General features: G+C 44.8%; 1 protein-coding gene across 8 annotated transcripts in view; it reads right to left on the minus strand.

Moving 5' to 3' along the window:
* Positions 1–18878, minus strand: part of STRN3 (striatin 3) — a 96680-nt gene that overhangs the window by 45339 nt on the left and 32463 nt on the right. For 7 of the 8 annotated variants that reach the window (XM_048852390.2, XM_048852389.2, XM_048852387.2 and 4 more), the window contains exons 2-3: positions 8798–8901; positions 6294–6367 (exon numbers count right to left, since the gene is read on the minus strand). In XM_048852390.2, coding sequence (XP_048708347.2) covers positions 6294–6367; positions 8798–8901 — 178 coding nt within the window. Of the gene's footprint in view, positions 1–6293; positions 6368–8797; positions 8902–16920; positions 16940–18878 lie in introns of those variants that run through there. The other variant, XM_075129745.1, reaches the window with a different exon arrangement.

Here is an 18878-nt window from a genome sequence, read left to right on the forward strand (position 1 = left end):
TATAAGAGGCAGAATTTGTGGAAATGTTAGTTATAATCAACATATTGCCTACATTGTGAAGTCTACTGCACTCCATGTGCCAATGCGGGCACATAGATTTGCATCAGGGCATTTCCTCTCAATCTGACACAACGCCTGTTCATTTTTAAAAATATATAAAAAATTGACTTTTCCAGGATAAAGCAAAACCAAACAGCTTATTATATATTTTTATTGTACAACAGAACAAAAACGTATAGTTTTCTACATATAAAATGTATATTCCATTGTTCAATTTTCTCCCTAGTTGTCTCAAAGAAGTTTATCCTGCCAAGTAAGTAAAAGAGTGTAATATCCCAATACCACTGTAAGATCCTTCAAGGGCCGATGATAGAAATAACCCTAACCCACTACCTCTTTATTCATCTACTAAAACCTCACTCAACATTTGGATCTTTCTGAAGGAGAGAAAGAAAACGGAAGCAATAAAGGCTCAAACAAACCTCTTGCCAAACACCAGGATATTCAGTAACAGCTCCCTGGAACCAAATATCCGTTCTCAAAGAATTAAAAAATGGTTATCTAGCTTTCGTAACTGTTGTTCTTCGAGATGTATTGCTCATGTCCATTCCATTCTAAGTGTGTGCACGCCCATGTGCATGGTTGACGGAGATTTTTGCCTTAGCAGTATCCATAGGGTCTGCAGTGGCGCTCCCTTGAGTGCCGCGCTCATGTGTCGGTATATCAGGCGCCACCAACCCTACGCCCTTCTCAGTTCCTTCTTGCCGGTGACTCCGACAGAGGCAGGTGGGCGGGTAATGGAATGGACATAAACAACACATCTCAAAGAACAGTTACAAAAGGTAGGTAACCGTTTTTTCTTCAAGTACTTGCTCATGTAGGTTCCATTCTTGGTGACTCACAAGCAGTGCCAATGGAGGTGGGCTAGGAGTTGACAGTTTTGCAGCTTGTAGCACTGCCCCACCGAAGCCAGCATCGTCCTGGGCCTGCTGGGTCCGCGCATAATGGAATGCAAACCTGTAGACAGATGACCAGGTAGCAGCTCTACAGATCTCTTGGATCAGCACCTGAGCCAAGAAGCCCGCTGATGACGCCTGTGCTCTAGTTGAGTGCTCTTTGACTATTGTTGGTGGAGGCACACTTGTGAGGTCATTGCAGTATCAGAGGCAGGCTGTGATCCAGAAGATATGCTCTGAGCAGAAACTGGGCAACCTTTCATCCTGTCTGCTACAGCAACGAACTGTTGCGTTGACTTGTGGAAAGGCCATGTCCTGTTGATATAAAAGGCCAGTGCCTTCTGGACATACAGAGCTTGCAACCTGTGCTCCTCTTCATAACTATGTGGCTTTGGAAAGAAGACCGATAAGAAAATGACCTGGCTGGTATGAAACTGGGAAACTACCTTGGGCAGGAATGCCGGGTGTGCCCGCACTGGACCATGTCTTTGTAGAACACCGTATAGGGAGGTCCCGACGTAAGAGCTCTGAGCTCAGACACTCTGCAAGTGGACGTAATTTCCACCAGGAATGCCACCTTCTAGGAGAGAGAAGAAGAGAGCAGAAAGCCAGAGGCTCAAATGGAGATTCCATGAGCCTCGACAGCACGAGGTTCAAATCCTAGGGAGCGATCGGATCCCAGGTAAAGATTCTCCAGACCTTTAAGGAATTGGGCTGTCATGCCACGAGCGAAGATTGACCTGCCTTGGAACAGAGGATGGAAAGTTGAAACAGCAGCCAGGTGGACCCTGACTAACAACAATGCCAAGCCTTGGAGCTTGAGGTGCAGGAGATAGATCACCTGCAGGGAGGCCTACTTGGCCTGGACATGCCGATCCAAGGCCTAGCACATAAACCTTTTCCATTTTGCCCGATAGGTTGCTCTGGTGAAGGGCTTTCTGCTACCCAGCAAGATCTGTTGCACTCGGGTCAAGCATTCCCACTCATTTGTATTTAGCCATGCATCGGCCACACAGTGAAGTACAGCGCCTCCAGGTTCAGGTGCAGAAGACTGCCGTGATTCTGAGACAGCAGGTCTAGCCAGAGAGGGAATCGCAGTGGCTTGGCTACTGAAAGGTCCAGCGGCATGCCGAACCACTGCTGGTGAGGTCACTAGGGAGCTATCACAATAACCCTCGCACTGTCCTGCTTGATTTTCACTAGGACTCTGTGGATCAATAGCACTAGCGGGAAGGTGTACATCACGGCCCCTAACCATGGAAATAGGAAAGCATCCAACAGGGGACTCCTGTCCATCCCCTGGAACAAACACAACACATGGCATTTTGTGTTCTGGTGGGACACAAACAAGTACACCTGGGGAATCCCCCCACTTCCGGACGAGCATACTGGCCACCTCCGGATGGAGCGACCACTCATGGAGATACGAGAAGATTCTGCTGAGGTGATCTGCTAGCACATTCTTAGTGTTGGGCAAGCGTGCGGCTAGCAGATGAATAGCATGCAGCACACAGAAGTGCCAAAGGTTAGAGCTTCTTGGTTTAGGGCTGACAGCCTGGCTCCACCTTGTCTGTTGATGTGATCATAGAACATAGAATATCAGGGTTGGAAGGGACCTCAGGAGGTCATCTAGTCCAACCCCCTGCTCAATGCAGGACCAATCCCCAAATTTTGCCTCAGATCCCTAAATGGCCCCCTAAAGGATTGAACTCACAAGCCTGGGTTTAGCAGGCCAATGCTCAAACCACTGAGCCATCCCTCCCCCCTAAAGTATTGTCCGTGAATCCCTGCACCGCCTTGCTCCTCAGGTGGGGCAAGAAGGCCTGGCAGGCCAGGAGAACTGCTCTGAGCTCCCTGATGTTGATGTGGAAGGCCAGATCGTCCTGCATCCATTGGCCCTGGGTGTTCAGCTCACCCCACCCAGGTGGGCTCCCCAGCCCACATCTGAAGCATCGGAGACCAGGGTCAATGACAGGACAGGGTCGCGAAGGGGACTCCCTGAAATACTGGCTCAGCCTCCAACCACCAATCCAGGGACTATAGAATGTGATCTGGCAGCCTGACCACCCAGTCTAGATCACTCTGTTGGGGGTGTAGACCTATGCCAGCCACGCTTGCAGAAGCCAGAGGTGGAGCTGGGCATGACCGACCACACAAGTACAGATGGCCACGTGGCCTAAACAACCGCAGGCAGATGAGAGCTGTGGTGAGCGGGCAGCTCCTCACATGGGATATCAGATCAGACATGGCCTGAAAAGGCGCCTCCGGGAGGAAGGCTCTGGCTTGCATGGAGTCGAGAACTGCTCTAATGAACTCTATCCATTGGAGGAGTCTTAAGGTGGATTTTTTCTCTTTTATCAACAGACCCAGGTCATGGCAGGTGGAACGCACCACACCGAGGCTTCTCTGCACCTGGTTCCAGGACCTGTCCTTGATGAGCCAGTCGTTGAGGTATGGGAAGACCTGGACCCTTCAACGTCTGAGGTAAGCGGCCACTGGTGACACTATGCCCAGCACCCAAGGGTACACGGTGACTTGGGACCAGATCGAACAGAAGGGGCTCAGACAGTTGAGGAAAGAGTGGGGTGGATCCTGGACAGGGGGCATCACTCTTGACCGCACCCTCAAAACGAGCGCTTCTGGCCCCCAAGAGTGTTTTGCCAGACCAGGCTGCGCAGGTGAGTGGGAGGCAGAGGGGTGATGCAGCTGAAACTAGCATCTCCATCCCTTCTTGCAGGCCCCTGGCGAGACTGCCAAGGCTTAGGCAGCGGGGGCGGCCGGAACTGCTTCCTTGTAGGCTGCAGTGTATGCATTCCCAGTGAGCGAAGGATGGCTTTGGTGTCCTTCAGACCATGCAGTCTCACATCAGTCTGCTCTGAAGAGGGACTGTTCCTATCAAATGTGAGGTCCTGGATGGACGTCTGCATCTCCTGGGAGAGACTTTCAGTGTGAAGCCAGGAGCTGTGCCTCATCACCACCACCAATGCGACCACCCTGGCTGCCGAGTCCGCTGTATCCCATGCCATCTGGAGGGAGCACCTGGCAGCCGCAGTGCCCTCCTCCACCAAGATGACAAATTCTTGAGCCAACCCCTGTGGAAGGGACTCCTTGAACTTATGGATGGAGTCCCGTAAGTTGTAACGGCCCAAGAGGGCCTGATGGTTCACCACCCGGAACTGCAAACTGGCCGTCGAACATATCTTTCTCCCAAACAGATCCAACCATTTGGCCTCTATTTTTGGGAGTCGAGTTGGTATGCCCGTTTGCCTCTTTCATTGGCCGCAGAGACCACCAGCTAGCCCGGGGGAGGGTAGTATAGAGGTACTCGAATCCCTTGGCTGGGACAAAGTACTTGTTTTCAGCCCTCTTTGAGGTGGGAAGGAGGAGGATGGAGTTTGCCAGAGACCCTTAAGGGCACTGTCATGCACCGGTAGTGCAACACGCATTGGTGCAGAGGCTGACAGGTCGTTAAACAAGGTGTCCGTCTGCTCATCCTTTTCCTCTACCTCCAGGCCCAAGTTCTTGGCCACCTGACACAGCAGGGCCTGATATTCTTGAAATCGCCCGGCGGGCTTGCCCTCGAGGGTCCGCAAACATATCATCTGGGGATGAGGACAATTATTGCACCGTCAGGGGAGGTTCCAGGGCATCTTCCCCCACGGAGTGGAAGGGATGGATGCCCTTCCCTCTACTCCAATCATCTGGAATGCCTTGTGCACTGATCCCAGTGCCGCTGGTGCCACCAGCTGCTGCTCCGAGGCAACAGCCAATGAGAGGTGAGTAGGAGGCATTGCCACAATTGGCATTCTCCATGCACCCCAATAAGGCCACTGCGCCAGCCACGGGCTCAGCACCACCAACGCAGCCTCAGGTGCTCATTCACACTGGTGCATACTCGATGAGGGGCTGAACTGGGCTTCCGTGCCAGAGAAATCCCCTTCTGGTGACCACGGTGGGGCCGTCAACGCCTGGGTCTGCTTGCTGGCCATTGCTGTTAGGGACTGACGCTGGAGGAAGGTGATCAGTAACAGTATTGAGGGGACCAGAGACGCAACAGGGAGCGCTCCCACGATGTGGGCGACCGGGACCTGAGCCTAGAAAATGATCTGCAGGAGGGTGAGTGGCATAGGTAGTATGGCGACCGGCATCTTGCTCTAGGTGATCCGTGTCAAGACGGTGGCAAACGGGAACGTGGCACCGGTGACCAAGGACAAACCCCCAGGTGTCCAGGCTCTGGCGACCTGCGGCACGGAAGTGGAGAGCACTGCTTCATTTCAGGGAATTGGTGGTGCTCCACTGCCCCCCTGAGGGGTCTTTGCATCTGACTTGCGTGTGTCGGAAGCCTTTGCCGATTCCTATGGTACATGCTGTATCACATGCTGATTCCTACGGCAATGCTCTCTTGGCTCCAGAGGAGCCTGTGAAGGTGTCTGTGCTGCCAGGGTTTTGGGTTCTATGCCACTCCTGGGCATCGGCAGTGGACCTTTCACAGGACTAAGAGCCCCAGTTGCAGGGGTGCAAGCAAATGGCTCCAGAGTGGCCAGATGTCCCGAAGCGGGTACTTTGCCCAATGGCCCTTTTTGCTTGGTGCCGGGGTTTTAGACTTCTTTTTGCGCACTGGCAACAGGGAACGGTGCCAGGCGCAGGCTGGTGGCAGGGGCGCACTGAGGCAGAGGTACTTGTCGATTCCTGTTGGGGCTGCACGGAGGCTGGACACAGGGGAGACTCCATGAGGAGAGCCTGAAACCAAATCTCTCACTCTTTTTGCATGCAGGGCCGGAAGTTCTTACAAATTCAGCACGTCTCTAATGTGTGACTCCCCTAAGCACCTGAGGCAGCTGCTATGGGAGTCACTTACAGGCACAGGCCTATTGCAGTCCACGCAGGGCTTAAACCTGAGAGACTGGGGCTTGCCCTGCCTGGGGTGAAGTCTCCGCTGGGATCCTAACAGTTAACTATTATGAACAAAACTATTTACAAGGCCCTAAGTCTCCAAGACAACAGACGAAAAACGCTAGCTCTTGCAACGGAAGGAAAGGCACTCCAAGTAACCACCACAGGTGGTAAGAAGGAATTGAGGCCCTAGGGTCAGCGGCACCTGATATACTGACGCATAAGCGACCCTACGGATACCACTAAGGCAAAAAATCTCCGACAACCGCGCATGTGAGCGTGTACACCGCTAGAATGGAATGGTCATGAGCAAGCACTCGAAGAAGAACTTTTGTTATTAATGACTGTGCACATTATGGCAACTATTAAGAGTTGCATAAATAGCAAATCTAAAAAAAAAAGATAGCAAAAGAATGAAAAACGTGAAATTTACAAAGAAGTTACCTGATTCAAAAGTTGGCATTTTCAAGTCACCTTGGTTCAGTTCTGTGCCATATTTTAATTTATGATATTTTGCCCTGAAAATTAAGCATAATCGGTATATAAAAAATAATTTCTTAACTCAAACACCTCTTAATATTACAATTTAATAAACATGTTTAGCTATAGAATAGATCTATAGATATTTATATCTATATTTAGATATAGAATATATATTTCAATACTTCTGTTTGGATAATTACTGAAAAGTCATTGAAAAGTCAAACATTTTCAAAAGCATTCTTTCATGTTTTTCTATCATAACCCCATGTACCCCAAAATTTTATTAATAAAGAAATTGTATTTGAGAACTTATTTGTTATTTATGAAGGATTTTATTTTATGTGTCAGTAGGTAAAAAGCTTTTCAGGCTGTTCAATCTAGTCAGGATGGATAAAGTCAAGGATTTATTTAAAAAAATTGAAACTTTAAAAATTTAAATTGAACACATTTTTCTTCTTTAAAAAAAACTTATTTAAAATTAGCCTAAAGAGGTCAAGGACTTGCATGGATAAATATATCTGGGTTGACTGTGGTAGTCAAATATAGTTTGGGGTTACTGAAGATCTATACAATAGGTTGGAGTATTTATGTATTGTGACAAAGTTTCTCCTCTGCCTTGGTGGGTCCTACGCTTATTGGCAGATTTGCTTGCCTCAGAGGTTCACAGCAGCCCTCAGTTTGGCCACTTTCGTGGCCCAAATCTGCCATTCACTCCGTTAGCCTCATCACTGGCCAGCATGGGGAAAAGGAAGAAGAACAATCCCCGCAGTCTCTGCTGATCCACCTAGTGGATTGGGGAACAGGCCAGAGACCTTCCCCTCTGGTGGAACCCACAGTTCAGGTCAACTCCTCCGGTATCAAGTAGGAAGTTGTGGGGATGGGGGGAACCCGGGTCCGCCCTCTACTCCAGGTTCCAGCCCAGGGCCCCGTGGATTGTAGCTGTCTACAGTGGCTCCTGTAACAGCTGCGTGACAGCTACAACTCCCTGGACTACTTCCCCATGGCCTCCTCCCAACACCTTCTTTATTCTCACCACAGGAGATTCCTCCTGATGTCTGATAATGCTTGTACTTCTCAGTCTTCCAGTAGTATGCCTTCTCACTCTCAGCTTGTTGTGCCTCTTGCTCCCAGCTCCTCACACACCCACCACAAACTAAAGGGAGCTCCTTTTTACACCCAGGTGCCCTGGTTAGCCTGTCTTAATTGATTCTGGCAGCTTCTTGATTGGCTGCAGGTGTTCTAGTCAGCCTGTCTGTCTTAATTGTTTCCAGAAAGTTCCTGATTGTTCTGGAACCTTCCCTGTTACCTTACCCAGGGAAAAGGGACCTACTTAACCTGGGGCTAATATATCTGCCTTCTATCACTCTCCTGTAGCCACCTGGCCTGACCCTGTCACAGTATTTATTTTTAAGTTGGGGGAAGGAGGTGGCATACTTCAATGCATACTTAAAGTAACACTGAGTGGAACTTCCCTACTTTGTAAGAGATGTAAACTGAGGACTAAATTTGACTCTACCATTAAAAATACTCTCATATCACCAGCTAAATTCCTGAATATCTTTGAAACAGGTACTATATTTTGCATTCAACCAAAATATACAATAGAAAATTGTTTAGGTCTGAAAGGGCAGCAATAATGTACATTCACGAAATCCAAAATAATCTTTATCTGAGATTCTTAAGGTGTCAGTACTAGTTTAATAGGTGAGAAACATGTTATGTTAAGTATTCTCTGTCACCTTCATATCAAGTATTTGCCACATTTAGAAACAACACCTCAGAATGCAACATTAAAGCTTAAAGAATGCTGCTCTTCGAAATGTAAAATGCACATTTCACATTGTGAAACAAATATAGAATTTAAAAATGTTTAAGAAAATACTACTTTTCTTTATGATTTGAGTCTCATCTGTATAATATGGAGCAAGAGAAGGACAGTAAATTTTTAGTTATTCTAGGTCTTTAAAAGTCTGAAAACCAGTGGTGGATTCCAGTTTTGTTTTTTTCTATTTGTCACACAATTATTTTCTGAGTTATGAAAGGTGAACCAGACAACGTTCTTTGTGTTTAATATCTACTCACACAGGATATTATACCAACATTTCTTCATACATCATAATATTCAACTTTGAAAACTGTTATTTGACGGCTATTGTGGCAGCAGCAGAAGTACAAAATTCTATTTCGGTAGGCCAGCGAAACAGCCAGTTTTAAAAAAAAACGGCTTTCAGTTTTAGGGATTTTTTCAGTAGGATACTTAGGAATTGCAGACTATTTCTCAGACTAAATTTCAGTTTAGACCAAACTGATGGCAAAAAAATGAAGAGTTTACTCAAGTTCTCTGAAGTGTTCCCAATGTCCCTTCCCCGTACCTTGGGCTAAGTGTTTAAATGTAAAGAAATTACCCTCTGTTTTGTAAAGTCTCTTTCAGCACAGATAAAAATTGAATGAACATGCATACATACCTTTCTTGTTTTAATGCATATTCTAACATTTTTATTCTTCTTACTAAATCTTTCTTCAAGTTTTCTTGACCTTTTCTTTCTCCTTGTAGAAAAGCTATCCGAGCCTGAAAACACAAAAGGTAGATTTGTTTTGTTCCATTCACCTGAAGTTCAGATAAACACTATCTAGTTCACTGAATGACAAGAGTTTGTTTTGGTAATATTTAGTTTTAATCCTTGTAGCTGAAAGAATTGGTGACAAATATTTGCTTCACTGAATGTTTTAATGCTACACAACCAAAGGCATACAAGTGCAAGGCAGACCAAACACTTAGAAGATTTGAACTGAGGAAGGACCTAAGGACTTCAAATAGAGGGGAGACAGGCCAGGTTGTTGAATACACAGACAGCACATCTCAAAGAACAAGTAATCTCTTCTTTTTCATTCGAGTTGTTTATATGTGTGACGTTCCCCTCTGGTGTTATCTAGACCGCTGATCTGCTAGGCCATTTCAATCCTTGACTCTGCGAGCCAGCCTTACCCTGCTCTGCTGTGAGAGCCCCCACTCCCGGGCTCTTCACGCACAGACTCTGGCATGTAAGCTGCTCCCAGCTACTTGCAAGCGAATGACATTAGCCAATATCTCCAGTTGCAGATACAAGCCTAGGAACCTCCCTCTTGCAGTGTCCAATTATGCCCACTGGAGGCTGTAAGCTTATATGAGTTCGTCAATTTAACAAAGAAATTGATATGTACCAGGCTTGTTCTCCCAAGGGGAGTCTCTGACTCGCTTCATACAAAATGCATTGCTTCAGGTAGAACAAACAAATAGATGTTAAGAGATTATAAGTCAAAGCATAACAAGCCAGAGGGTTACCAAAAGAAAAGAAAATATAAGCATGCAGTCTAAACTCTCAACCCTATTAGACTGGGCAGCAACTAGATTGAGCAGTTTTTCTCACCCCACTAGATACTGCAGTCCTTAATATACAGGTTTGTTCCTTAAATCTGGGCCAATTTCCTGTGTTGGAGTCTTTTCTTCTCAGTGTCTTGGTTGCTTGCAGCATAGGTGGGGGCAGGAGAAGAGCCCAGTATGTGTCCACTCTGTTTTATACTCTCATTCCACATGTTTGGCGAGCACAAGCCCAGGCATGTCTGGAGGGCATTGCCGAGTCTCTTCAAGCAAGGTTGAGCAATTTCCCTGGTGTGGCCTCATGCAGGTGAGTCATTGCATTGTAGGTCCCTTGCTGGATAATGACTATGGATCAGTTGTTTGACACCCTGCCCCGGTGTTGGTTACTTTCCTTGCTGTTGCCTCTGGGGAGCTAATATCTGGCTGATTCCCCAACTTTCAGCATGCTTTAGTGACCACCATACAACACAATTCTCATAGCTTCATATGCATTAATGATACACATATATGGATAGAGAAATGACTTTCAGCAGATCATAACCTTTCCCCGATACCTTACAAGGCATGCTTTATATGTAAGATCACGGTTATATGAAAATGAGGAATATGGGAGTTACAGTACACTCCCGCAAGGTACAGAATGTCACAATGTGTCTTCCACTCTTGGAGACAGAAAACAGTTAAAGATGGAGGTGGATATTGGATCTGTATTCATGTAAGAGTTCAAGCAGTGCTCTACCCAAGGCTGCATCTCCTACAATTACCTGGCCAACTGCATGATGTTTCCTTAAAGTATGAATAGAAGATCATGTGGCTGCCTTATCTCATCTTTTGAAATTTGTATTATTAAAAGCAGCTACGGAAGCAGCTTGTGCTCTTGTACAATGTGCCTTAACTACTGACAAAGGATCCCAACCACAAAAGTGACAGCACAATATGGTACATCACAAAATCCAGTTCAAAAGTGTTTGAGAAGAAACTGGTTTAACCTTTAACTCTGTCAGCATGTGTCACAAAATGATTTGGAAGAAACCCTAAAAGATGAAGTCCTCTTCAGAGAGAAAGCGAAAGCTCTATCTACATATAAAAAGTATGGAGTCCTCTCTATTAGCGCAAGATTTTGAACAAGATATTGGTAAATTAATCAGCTCGTCACCATAATTAGGATGAGTTTTTGCCAAGCAATAGTTTTTGATGATCTGTCAAACAGTGAATATCCGGTCACAACATGATCTCTCTGGACGGAACCCAGCCTGTTCTTGTAATATTTCATTCACGGCTTTCTTCATTGTACTCAGCATAACAGCAGCCAATACTTTGCCTGAGACTGATAGCAGTACAATACCTTTCCAGTTTGTTTAATTTAGATCACCCCCCCTCCCTTTTTTTTTTTTTTTTGCAATGCCATGAGGATTTCCAGTCTTGGGCCCTTATTCTTTCACCCATATTTCATTACAGAGTTTTGTTAGCCGCTCATTCAGAACTTCACCTTTCATACCAGTTTGAATTCTGTCAAATATCAGGAGCTGTCTCCTGTTTGAGGCTTTTGATGGCTGCTTTAATATCAGGTGTTCTTGGTACCTCTTCTATTTCTAATTTAGCACTGGCATTTCTCTCAAACCCGTGAATGATCGTTGGCTCTGGACAATTTAATACAGAATGGAAATGTTCTTTCCATCATCTGACTGTTCTCCATGAATTTTCAACATCTGGCCATGGGTGTCCCTGATGGTCTGGTCCTTCCTGAGAAGTCTTTCACTATTCTTTAGAGCTGCTTGATGTCTCCCCTCTGTGCTGCTTCTTCTGACTCTACAGCCTTCAACACTGCTAGAAGCTATGGGGTGCCAGACAAGCTGATCAACATAGTAAGGAGTTTATGTGACAGAAGTGGATGTGCAGTAAGATAGGATACAGGACTGGGTGAGTGGCTCAAGCGTGTGACTGGAGCCAGATTACGGTGTAAATTATCACCAATTCTCTTTGCATTAGCAATAGACTTGGCGATGAACCGGGAAACAAAAGACATCATGAATGGTGTAAAATGAATTACCAGAGATGAGATACATGATCTTGACTTTGCTAATGACATTGCTTTACTAAGTATGACATCAAATGGAATGACTGCCATTACATTAGAGGTAGGAATAGGGAACTGTAAAAAATGGACTGGAAATAAATGCAGAGAAAACCAAGATTATGAAGATAGGAAACTGAACAACAGATGCAAAGATGTACATGGATGGAAAAGAAATCTAACAGGTAGAAGAGTTCTGCTATGTGGGGAGGGTGATGATATTTGAAAGTGGCTGTGATAAAGATATTCATCCAAGATTAGGAAAAGCAAACACCACTGGAACTGGACTGCCTGATGTGTCAGCGGCATACGAGGAATTGAAGTCTAAGGTAAGATTAACATGAAACTCAGACACAATTTACACAGGAAACTCAGATAAGACCTTAATGAAACTTTATCTGCCATGAAAAATCTTATTGGGAGGACCTGGTATCAAAGAATTAATTCCACCCACACCATGGGCAGAAATAATCACTACTCAAAACACTTTTCATGGATAGAAGACTTAACAGACAGGTAGCAAATGGCTCAAACAGGGTTTTCATTAAACTTGACACCACAATATTCAGATACCATAGAGCAGATGGATCCTTTATAGGGGAAATACTTGAAGTAGACCCTTAAGAAATCTTTTTGAAATAGAATGAGAAAAATACATTAAAACCATTAATCTTAGGATGACAGGCAGATACTGAAGCTAGATTCACTTTAACAGAACTACGTGATAAACCCAGAGGATTTTAAGGACAGAAGGTAATCTAAAATGAAAGGAAAAATCAGCATAGAAAAGGGAAATAATCTATTCAAAGCATCAAATCTTTTCCAATTAGAGTTGTTAGTAGTTCCAGTGGAAAGTTTTTTTTGCTATTTATTAAAATGCCCTGAACTTCTTGAGAACAGATTTTCTCAGCCGCATTCAAGCAGCTAACATCCAGACTATCAGATACAGGGATGCTAAGTCCGGATGAACAGTTGTCCAGTTCTGATATCAAGTCACTACAACCAGACACTTCGTCAAGACACTTGGAGCCGAATATTATGTACTGATAATGGGCCGTTTCTATCACAAATCTTAGAAATTTTTTGGGAGCAGGATGGATGGAGATATGAAAATATGTATTAAGCAGATCCACAGTAGCAAACCAATACAGCAGAGTTTTCGAAAGTATAGCAACAAGAGTCAACATTCTGAAAAGCGTTGAGTTGTCTCAAATCTAGAATGATCTGACTGTCTCCATTTTATTTATGGTAGAAGGAAAACATGAGAATAAAAACCTCTTCTTTCTAATTAAAAGGAAACTTCTTCTATAGCTCCAAGTTCTAACAGGAATTGAAATTCCTCTCGTAGAAGCAGTTAGTGAAAGGGGTCCCTGAAAAAGGAGAGGGAATATAAATGGTAAGGGTGGATAACCTGAAATTGTATGACAATCAAAATGAGTAATATCTAAAACCCAGCTGTCCATACAGATGTTTTCCCAGGTGGACTGAGGCCGTCCACCAGCGTGTTCTGAGTGTGGGGAGAAATTGTACCCTGCAAAAATTGATGAGGTTCTACATTCACTAGTTCCATAAGTTGACCACCTATATGCACAGTGGGAGAAATTTTGCCCCTCCTGTTCGTTTAGCTAGAAGACAGTCATGTTATCTGGCATTATCTGGCTATGACGGGATCACGTGAGTGGGAAGAATGCATTGCAGACCTGTCTGACTACTCTTAGTTCCAGGAGACTAATATGTGTCCTGACTTCCCAAGGTGTCCACATATATTGTGCTGTGTGGATGCCGATGTGGGATCCCAAGCCTGTAATAGATGCATCTGTAATCATCATCAGGTTAGGTGTGGGAGTTAGAAAAACGGACTCAAAACACATACATGCTCCGGGTTTATCCACTAGGTGAGTGAAGCCCTGACACTGTTGGAGATTGTCACTATGCTGTTCATACTGTGTCTCTCTGGCATATATACTGACTTGACCCCAGGTTGCAGATAATGGAGATGCAGCTTGGTGCATGTTACTTAAGTACAGAAAGCCATGTGGCCTAATAAAGAAACAAAGATCTGGACTGCTTGGGGTTAGTGAGTGACTTGCTTTATCAGACTGCTCATGGCATGGAATCTGCCTGTTAGTATATGGGCCTGTTTGCTAGCCTGAGATAGAATTTTGGGTTTAATTTTTTTAATACTTATACTCTTACTAATATGTATAGATAAAGAACAAAGACATTGTGTGTTACATCTGCTCACAAGCAGATGAGGTGAAAAGAGACGAGATAGACTTGAAGTGTTGCTCAATAGAGTGGGAGTTTAATATATGAGCGTATACTTGAAGGACAGTCCTGCCTCAACTCCTCTTCCAAGATAAGGTCAAGCAACCAGCTGGGAGGGACGAAGGGGATGGGGAAGAAACACTAAAAGCCAAAGAAATGCCTGTCCCTGACTGGAGCACAACCTCACTCCTTACCGCTCCCATGGATACAAAAGAGGTGGTACTAAAACCCCTAGACCCACGACCCTCCAAAACAGAACATGACCATAAAATGTAAGGGGTGGGACCAAAGGTGTGCACTCCAAGTATAATTATGCCTGCTAAGGAAGGAGAGGGGGACACTGGGAAAAAAGGCTCTACCGATGTGCAGAGCTATGGATATGCTTGCTTGATTAATCCCAATAAACACTGTGTTGCCTGCCCTTTGGACTTCTGGTCTTCTGCTTTCTGTCTTTGTGACAAGAGCCAGGGGAAGGGTGAAGGGAAAACCCTTAACACTGTCCTTAAGGAGATGGGCATTTGCTGTGGTCAAGTCCATGGCTGCCCCTATAAAGTCTATGAGTTGTGTGGGAGTCAGTAGACCCTTCCATATTCACACAGATTCCCAAAGATGCCAGGAGACAGGAAAAGCACAAGGTAGCAGACAACTTCCAGATGAGATCTGCCTGTTAGAAGTCTGTTGTCCAACTACGGGAAGACTGTAGGTGTTTTGTTTCATCTGTGCTGCCACCACTGAATACCTTTATGAAAACTCTAGGTTCTGTTGACAGACCAAACAGAACTCATAGTGTTCCTGTCCTGTCAGAAACCTAAGGAATATTCTGGGGATGAGTGGATGTCCACATGAAAGTAAATTTTGTGACAAGAGCTGTAAACCACGTCTTTTTTCAAGAAATGAATTACTGACGAGAAATAAAAATATTTAGCTGATGTAGGTTGAAAATTGGCCTCTATCCTCCCTTTTTCTTGGGAACTATGAAATAGCTGAGTAGAACCTTTTCCCTTGATGCTGAGGCAACACTTGCTCTATAGTTCCTTGAGAGAGGGGAGAGCCAACCTCCATCCTTTCAGAGGATCTTCTTGTGAGAGTTGTCCGTGAAGAGGGTCTGGAAAGGGATTTTTGTAGGTGAAGAAAAACTTGACAGTGCAGTCGAAGTGAATGATGTCTAGTACCTGCTTGTCCATTGCTATAGCCCTCCGGTTGTGGGCAAACTACAATAACTGGCCACCGAAGTGGACTTCAGAAACAAGTGGGGATGGCACCATTGGTAGGTCACAACTCAAGCATCCCATCAAATGTAACCTTTAGCTGATGAGACTGGGTGGCTCTCGTCAAGATAGATGGGGATGCATATGTTGGCCTTTGTACCCTTTGACACTTGTGTGGCAGTTCATATGGTCACTAGTGGTAGAAAGGCTGTGGAAGAGGCTTTGGTTTATAGACCTGTTTGTAATTCTTCCTTTTCAGGGCTGGGGTATACATGCCCAGGGAATGGAGAAGTCCACAATGGGGTTCTGAACCTCCCTGGGAAACCCCAAAAAGCGAAGCCATGACTGTCGCTGTATTACTACTGCGGTCAGCATACATCTTGATGCAGTATCAGCTGCGTCCACTGCAGCTTGCAGCGAGATTTTACCCCAAGTCTACCTTCCTCAACGAGGGCTTGGAATTGAGCCCTGTCATCCTGTGGGACTTTATTTCTGACCTCCAGGAACTTTGATTAGTTCAGAAAAATCATATTTTACCACCAGGGCCTGGTAGTTAGAAATTCTGAACTGGAGGCTGGTGGATGAAAATACAGTACCTTCCTCCCAAGAAGGTCCAGGTGTGTAGCTCTTTGTCCACAGGGTGGTCTTAGAGTGCTGCTGCCTGGATCTTTCCTGTGGTTGTCTGTAATATTAGGGAATTGGGAGCTGTGTCAGTGAACAAGAATTCTGCCCATCACAGCCCTTTTAGAAGCTGGGGTACACATTGCTGGTGTAAGCCATATTACTCTAAACAGTCTCATTCACTGGGAGAACTGCCTGAATGGGCTGCAGGATATCCAAAATCTTGTGCTACCTATTTTGAACTTCTAATGGGATCTGAAGTAATGCTACCACCCTCTGCAATAGTTCTTGATATTGCCTATAGTCATCAGGTAAGAATGGTGAAGATGGGACAATCAGTACCAGGGCTAGTACTGTTGGACCTCTGCTCCTGCACACTTTCCCTTCATGGTCAGGAGGCTTAGTGAAACCTTGGGACCTGAACACAAAGGCTCACCAGACTTGAAAGAAGTCAGGGAGGGATCCCTTCTCTAGAAGCAGGCTTAAAGAAGGATCTGTTTTTGTGTCTGTGAAAGTGCCACTTCCTCTCAGGACACCAAGTCTTTAGATTTATCTGATCCAGCCTCTATTCTAGGGTTTGTGCTTGGAGACGTGCTGCTCAAGGACTGATGCTGATGTAGAAGGGAGAATCTCTGGCCTGGATCTGATTGGGGTCTCATGGCTTTCTCCATGAGGTGCTTCCTCAGTCTGAGATCTTCTTACTCTTGGGTCCGGGGTGGGAAGGAGAGACAGATACTACACTTGGCAGACAGATGAGCCATCCCAAGAAAGCAAAGGCCACACTGGTTGTTATTGCTTACCAAAAAGGAGGGCAGAATGCTGGGCATAGTCCTACTCCCAAAAGGGAAGGGGAAAAGGAGATGGTCCTTGAAGTGGGGAAAAACTAAGCTGCACTAACTATATGAAGTACTATAAAACACGATAAAAACTACTAACAACTAAATACAAATATATTTACAGAGATGAAGGCGGATGTGAGGATAACTCCAGATATAGAGGATTCCAAGTCAGGCCATGTGATACTAAGAAGGAACTAGAGAGGTGGTTGGTCTGACTCACCTCCCCTTACGGTCTTGGTGTTCTAGGGTGCAGATCAAAGGGACACTATTTGGAAGATTTTCCAGTCTCAGGCGCATGGTGTGCAGGCATATCCACATGTGGAATACACACAGAAACCAGCACTTGAAGACACAACAAATCTCAAATTAGTCTTTCCTACAAAAATGAGAACATTTAGTTGAGGACTGTTTGCAATTCTCAAGATAAAGTCTCAATTTCTTGTTAGATCTGATTAAGAAAGTCCTGCCCAAGCCATTCATAGTTTGGAATGAGAACAAAAAAAAATGTTTGTGGCTTGAGAGAACCTGGCTTCTTGCAATAAACCTGCTCTAGATTTTTTCCCTTATTTGGCTGATTTTGCTCCCTCCTTGAACATTCCCATATTACATGGTAAGCCTGTTGAATTCTGCAGGAGGATTCTGCAGCACTTTCAACTGCTCATATAATGAGCCTCTGTCCTGGACCAAGGAAGTGTAGTGCCTAGATGGTAGCTTAAAGACACTAACCTCCCTTGGGGTTCCAACAGAGGGAATGTCTACAGGAGATTTGCTACTGAGAAAGCTGTCTACAAGTTTCCAAAGGAACAAAATGTGTAAATGTCCTTGGTCTCCTCTGGGGCACTAAGATCATACCAAATTAGACAAAAATGGAGGGAGATGAAGATAGGCACCTGGCATCTACTCTATGCTGCAGCAGAACCAGGAAGAGTTTGCATCTTTTCATCTCTATCTACTGGATCCTACAGTTAAACCACAATGATGAATTTTAATTTAGATTAATTTATACTGTGGAATTAAGCAAAAGAAGTCCTGCTGAATTTTTCTAATACTGCTCTGGTACAGATATATTTCTTGGTACACTGGGATAACCATAAAACAGACCTGCTCAGCCCTTCGCCAGGCTCGAAAAAGCCCCTCAAACTCAAAAGTTTAAGAACAAATATCTAAACAGAAAAAGGAATAATTAATGTTTGCATACTGACAGGTTTCAGAGTAGCAGCCGTGTTAGTCTGTATCTGCAAAAAGAAAAGGAGTACTTGTGGCACCTTAGAGACTAACATATTTATTTGAGCGTAAGCTTTCGTGAGCATAGTATTTTAAACAGATGGGTTATCTAAACAACTGCTGTCTTTAAAATACAGTGCAAGAGAAATACAAAATTATGAACTGAAAAAAAGGTCAGGCTTGACAAAGCCCTGGCTGGGATGATTTAGTTGGGGATTGGTCCTGCTTTAAGCACGGGGTTGGGCTAGATGACCTCCTGAGGTCCCTTCCAAACCTGATATTCTAGGATTCTATTCTATGAATACAGTACCAGAATTGCAAACTCTTGCAGTTCTATCATAAGTCTCACAATATTTGGTGTTTTTCTTAAAACCACAGTTGCCAGAATCAGATTACCACCTGAGAATCTAAGCTTTTATTTAAAAAAACAAAACAAAACACCTAGCTCTCATGGCCGAGGAAAAGAACTTGAAAACATGAACCTTAAGTCCAATATCAGAAGGCAAATAAAAAAACCTACCACTCTCAATTTTGCATGTAAGCACTCACACCACAGTCTTAAAACAAAGAATTTTTTTATATATATATAAATCTGAGTTTTAAGCCAATCTCGTTTTTTGGAACCTATCATGATTTTTAGACACTTTGCATTGGCAATACTGCTGTTGCTCTTGGATTTTGAGAACTTCCATACTATGACGCCAAGCAAGGAAACCAAAAGCAGGGAGATTAAGAGCACAGGAGAGAAAATGTTCCTTCATCCGCTCAGGTGGAGGACAAAGGAGGATGCAGACTAACAAGAATACAGCGGTGCGAGAACAGTGAGACAACAGTAGCAGGTCAGGAGAAGAAGTTGGAGACATGAGGGTTGGGGGAAGCAGAGAGGGATAAACAGATGCATAGAGATGGGGCTGCAGCCATGGGATTTTGGAAGGGTATATAGGAGCACAGAAA

The sequence above is a fragment of the Caretta caretta genome, chromosome 6 (genome assembly GCF_965140235.1).
Source record: "Caretta caretta isolate rCarCar2 chromosome 6, rCarCar1.hap1, whole genome shotgun sequence".
Taxonomy (NCBI): Eukaryota; Metazoa; Chordata; order Testudines; family Cheloniidae; genus Caretta; species Caretta caretta.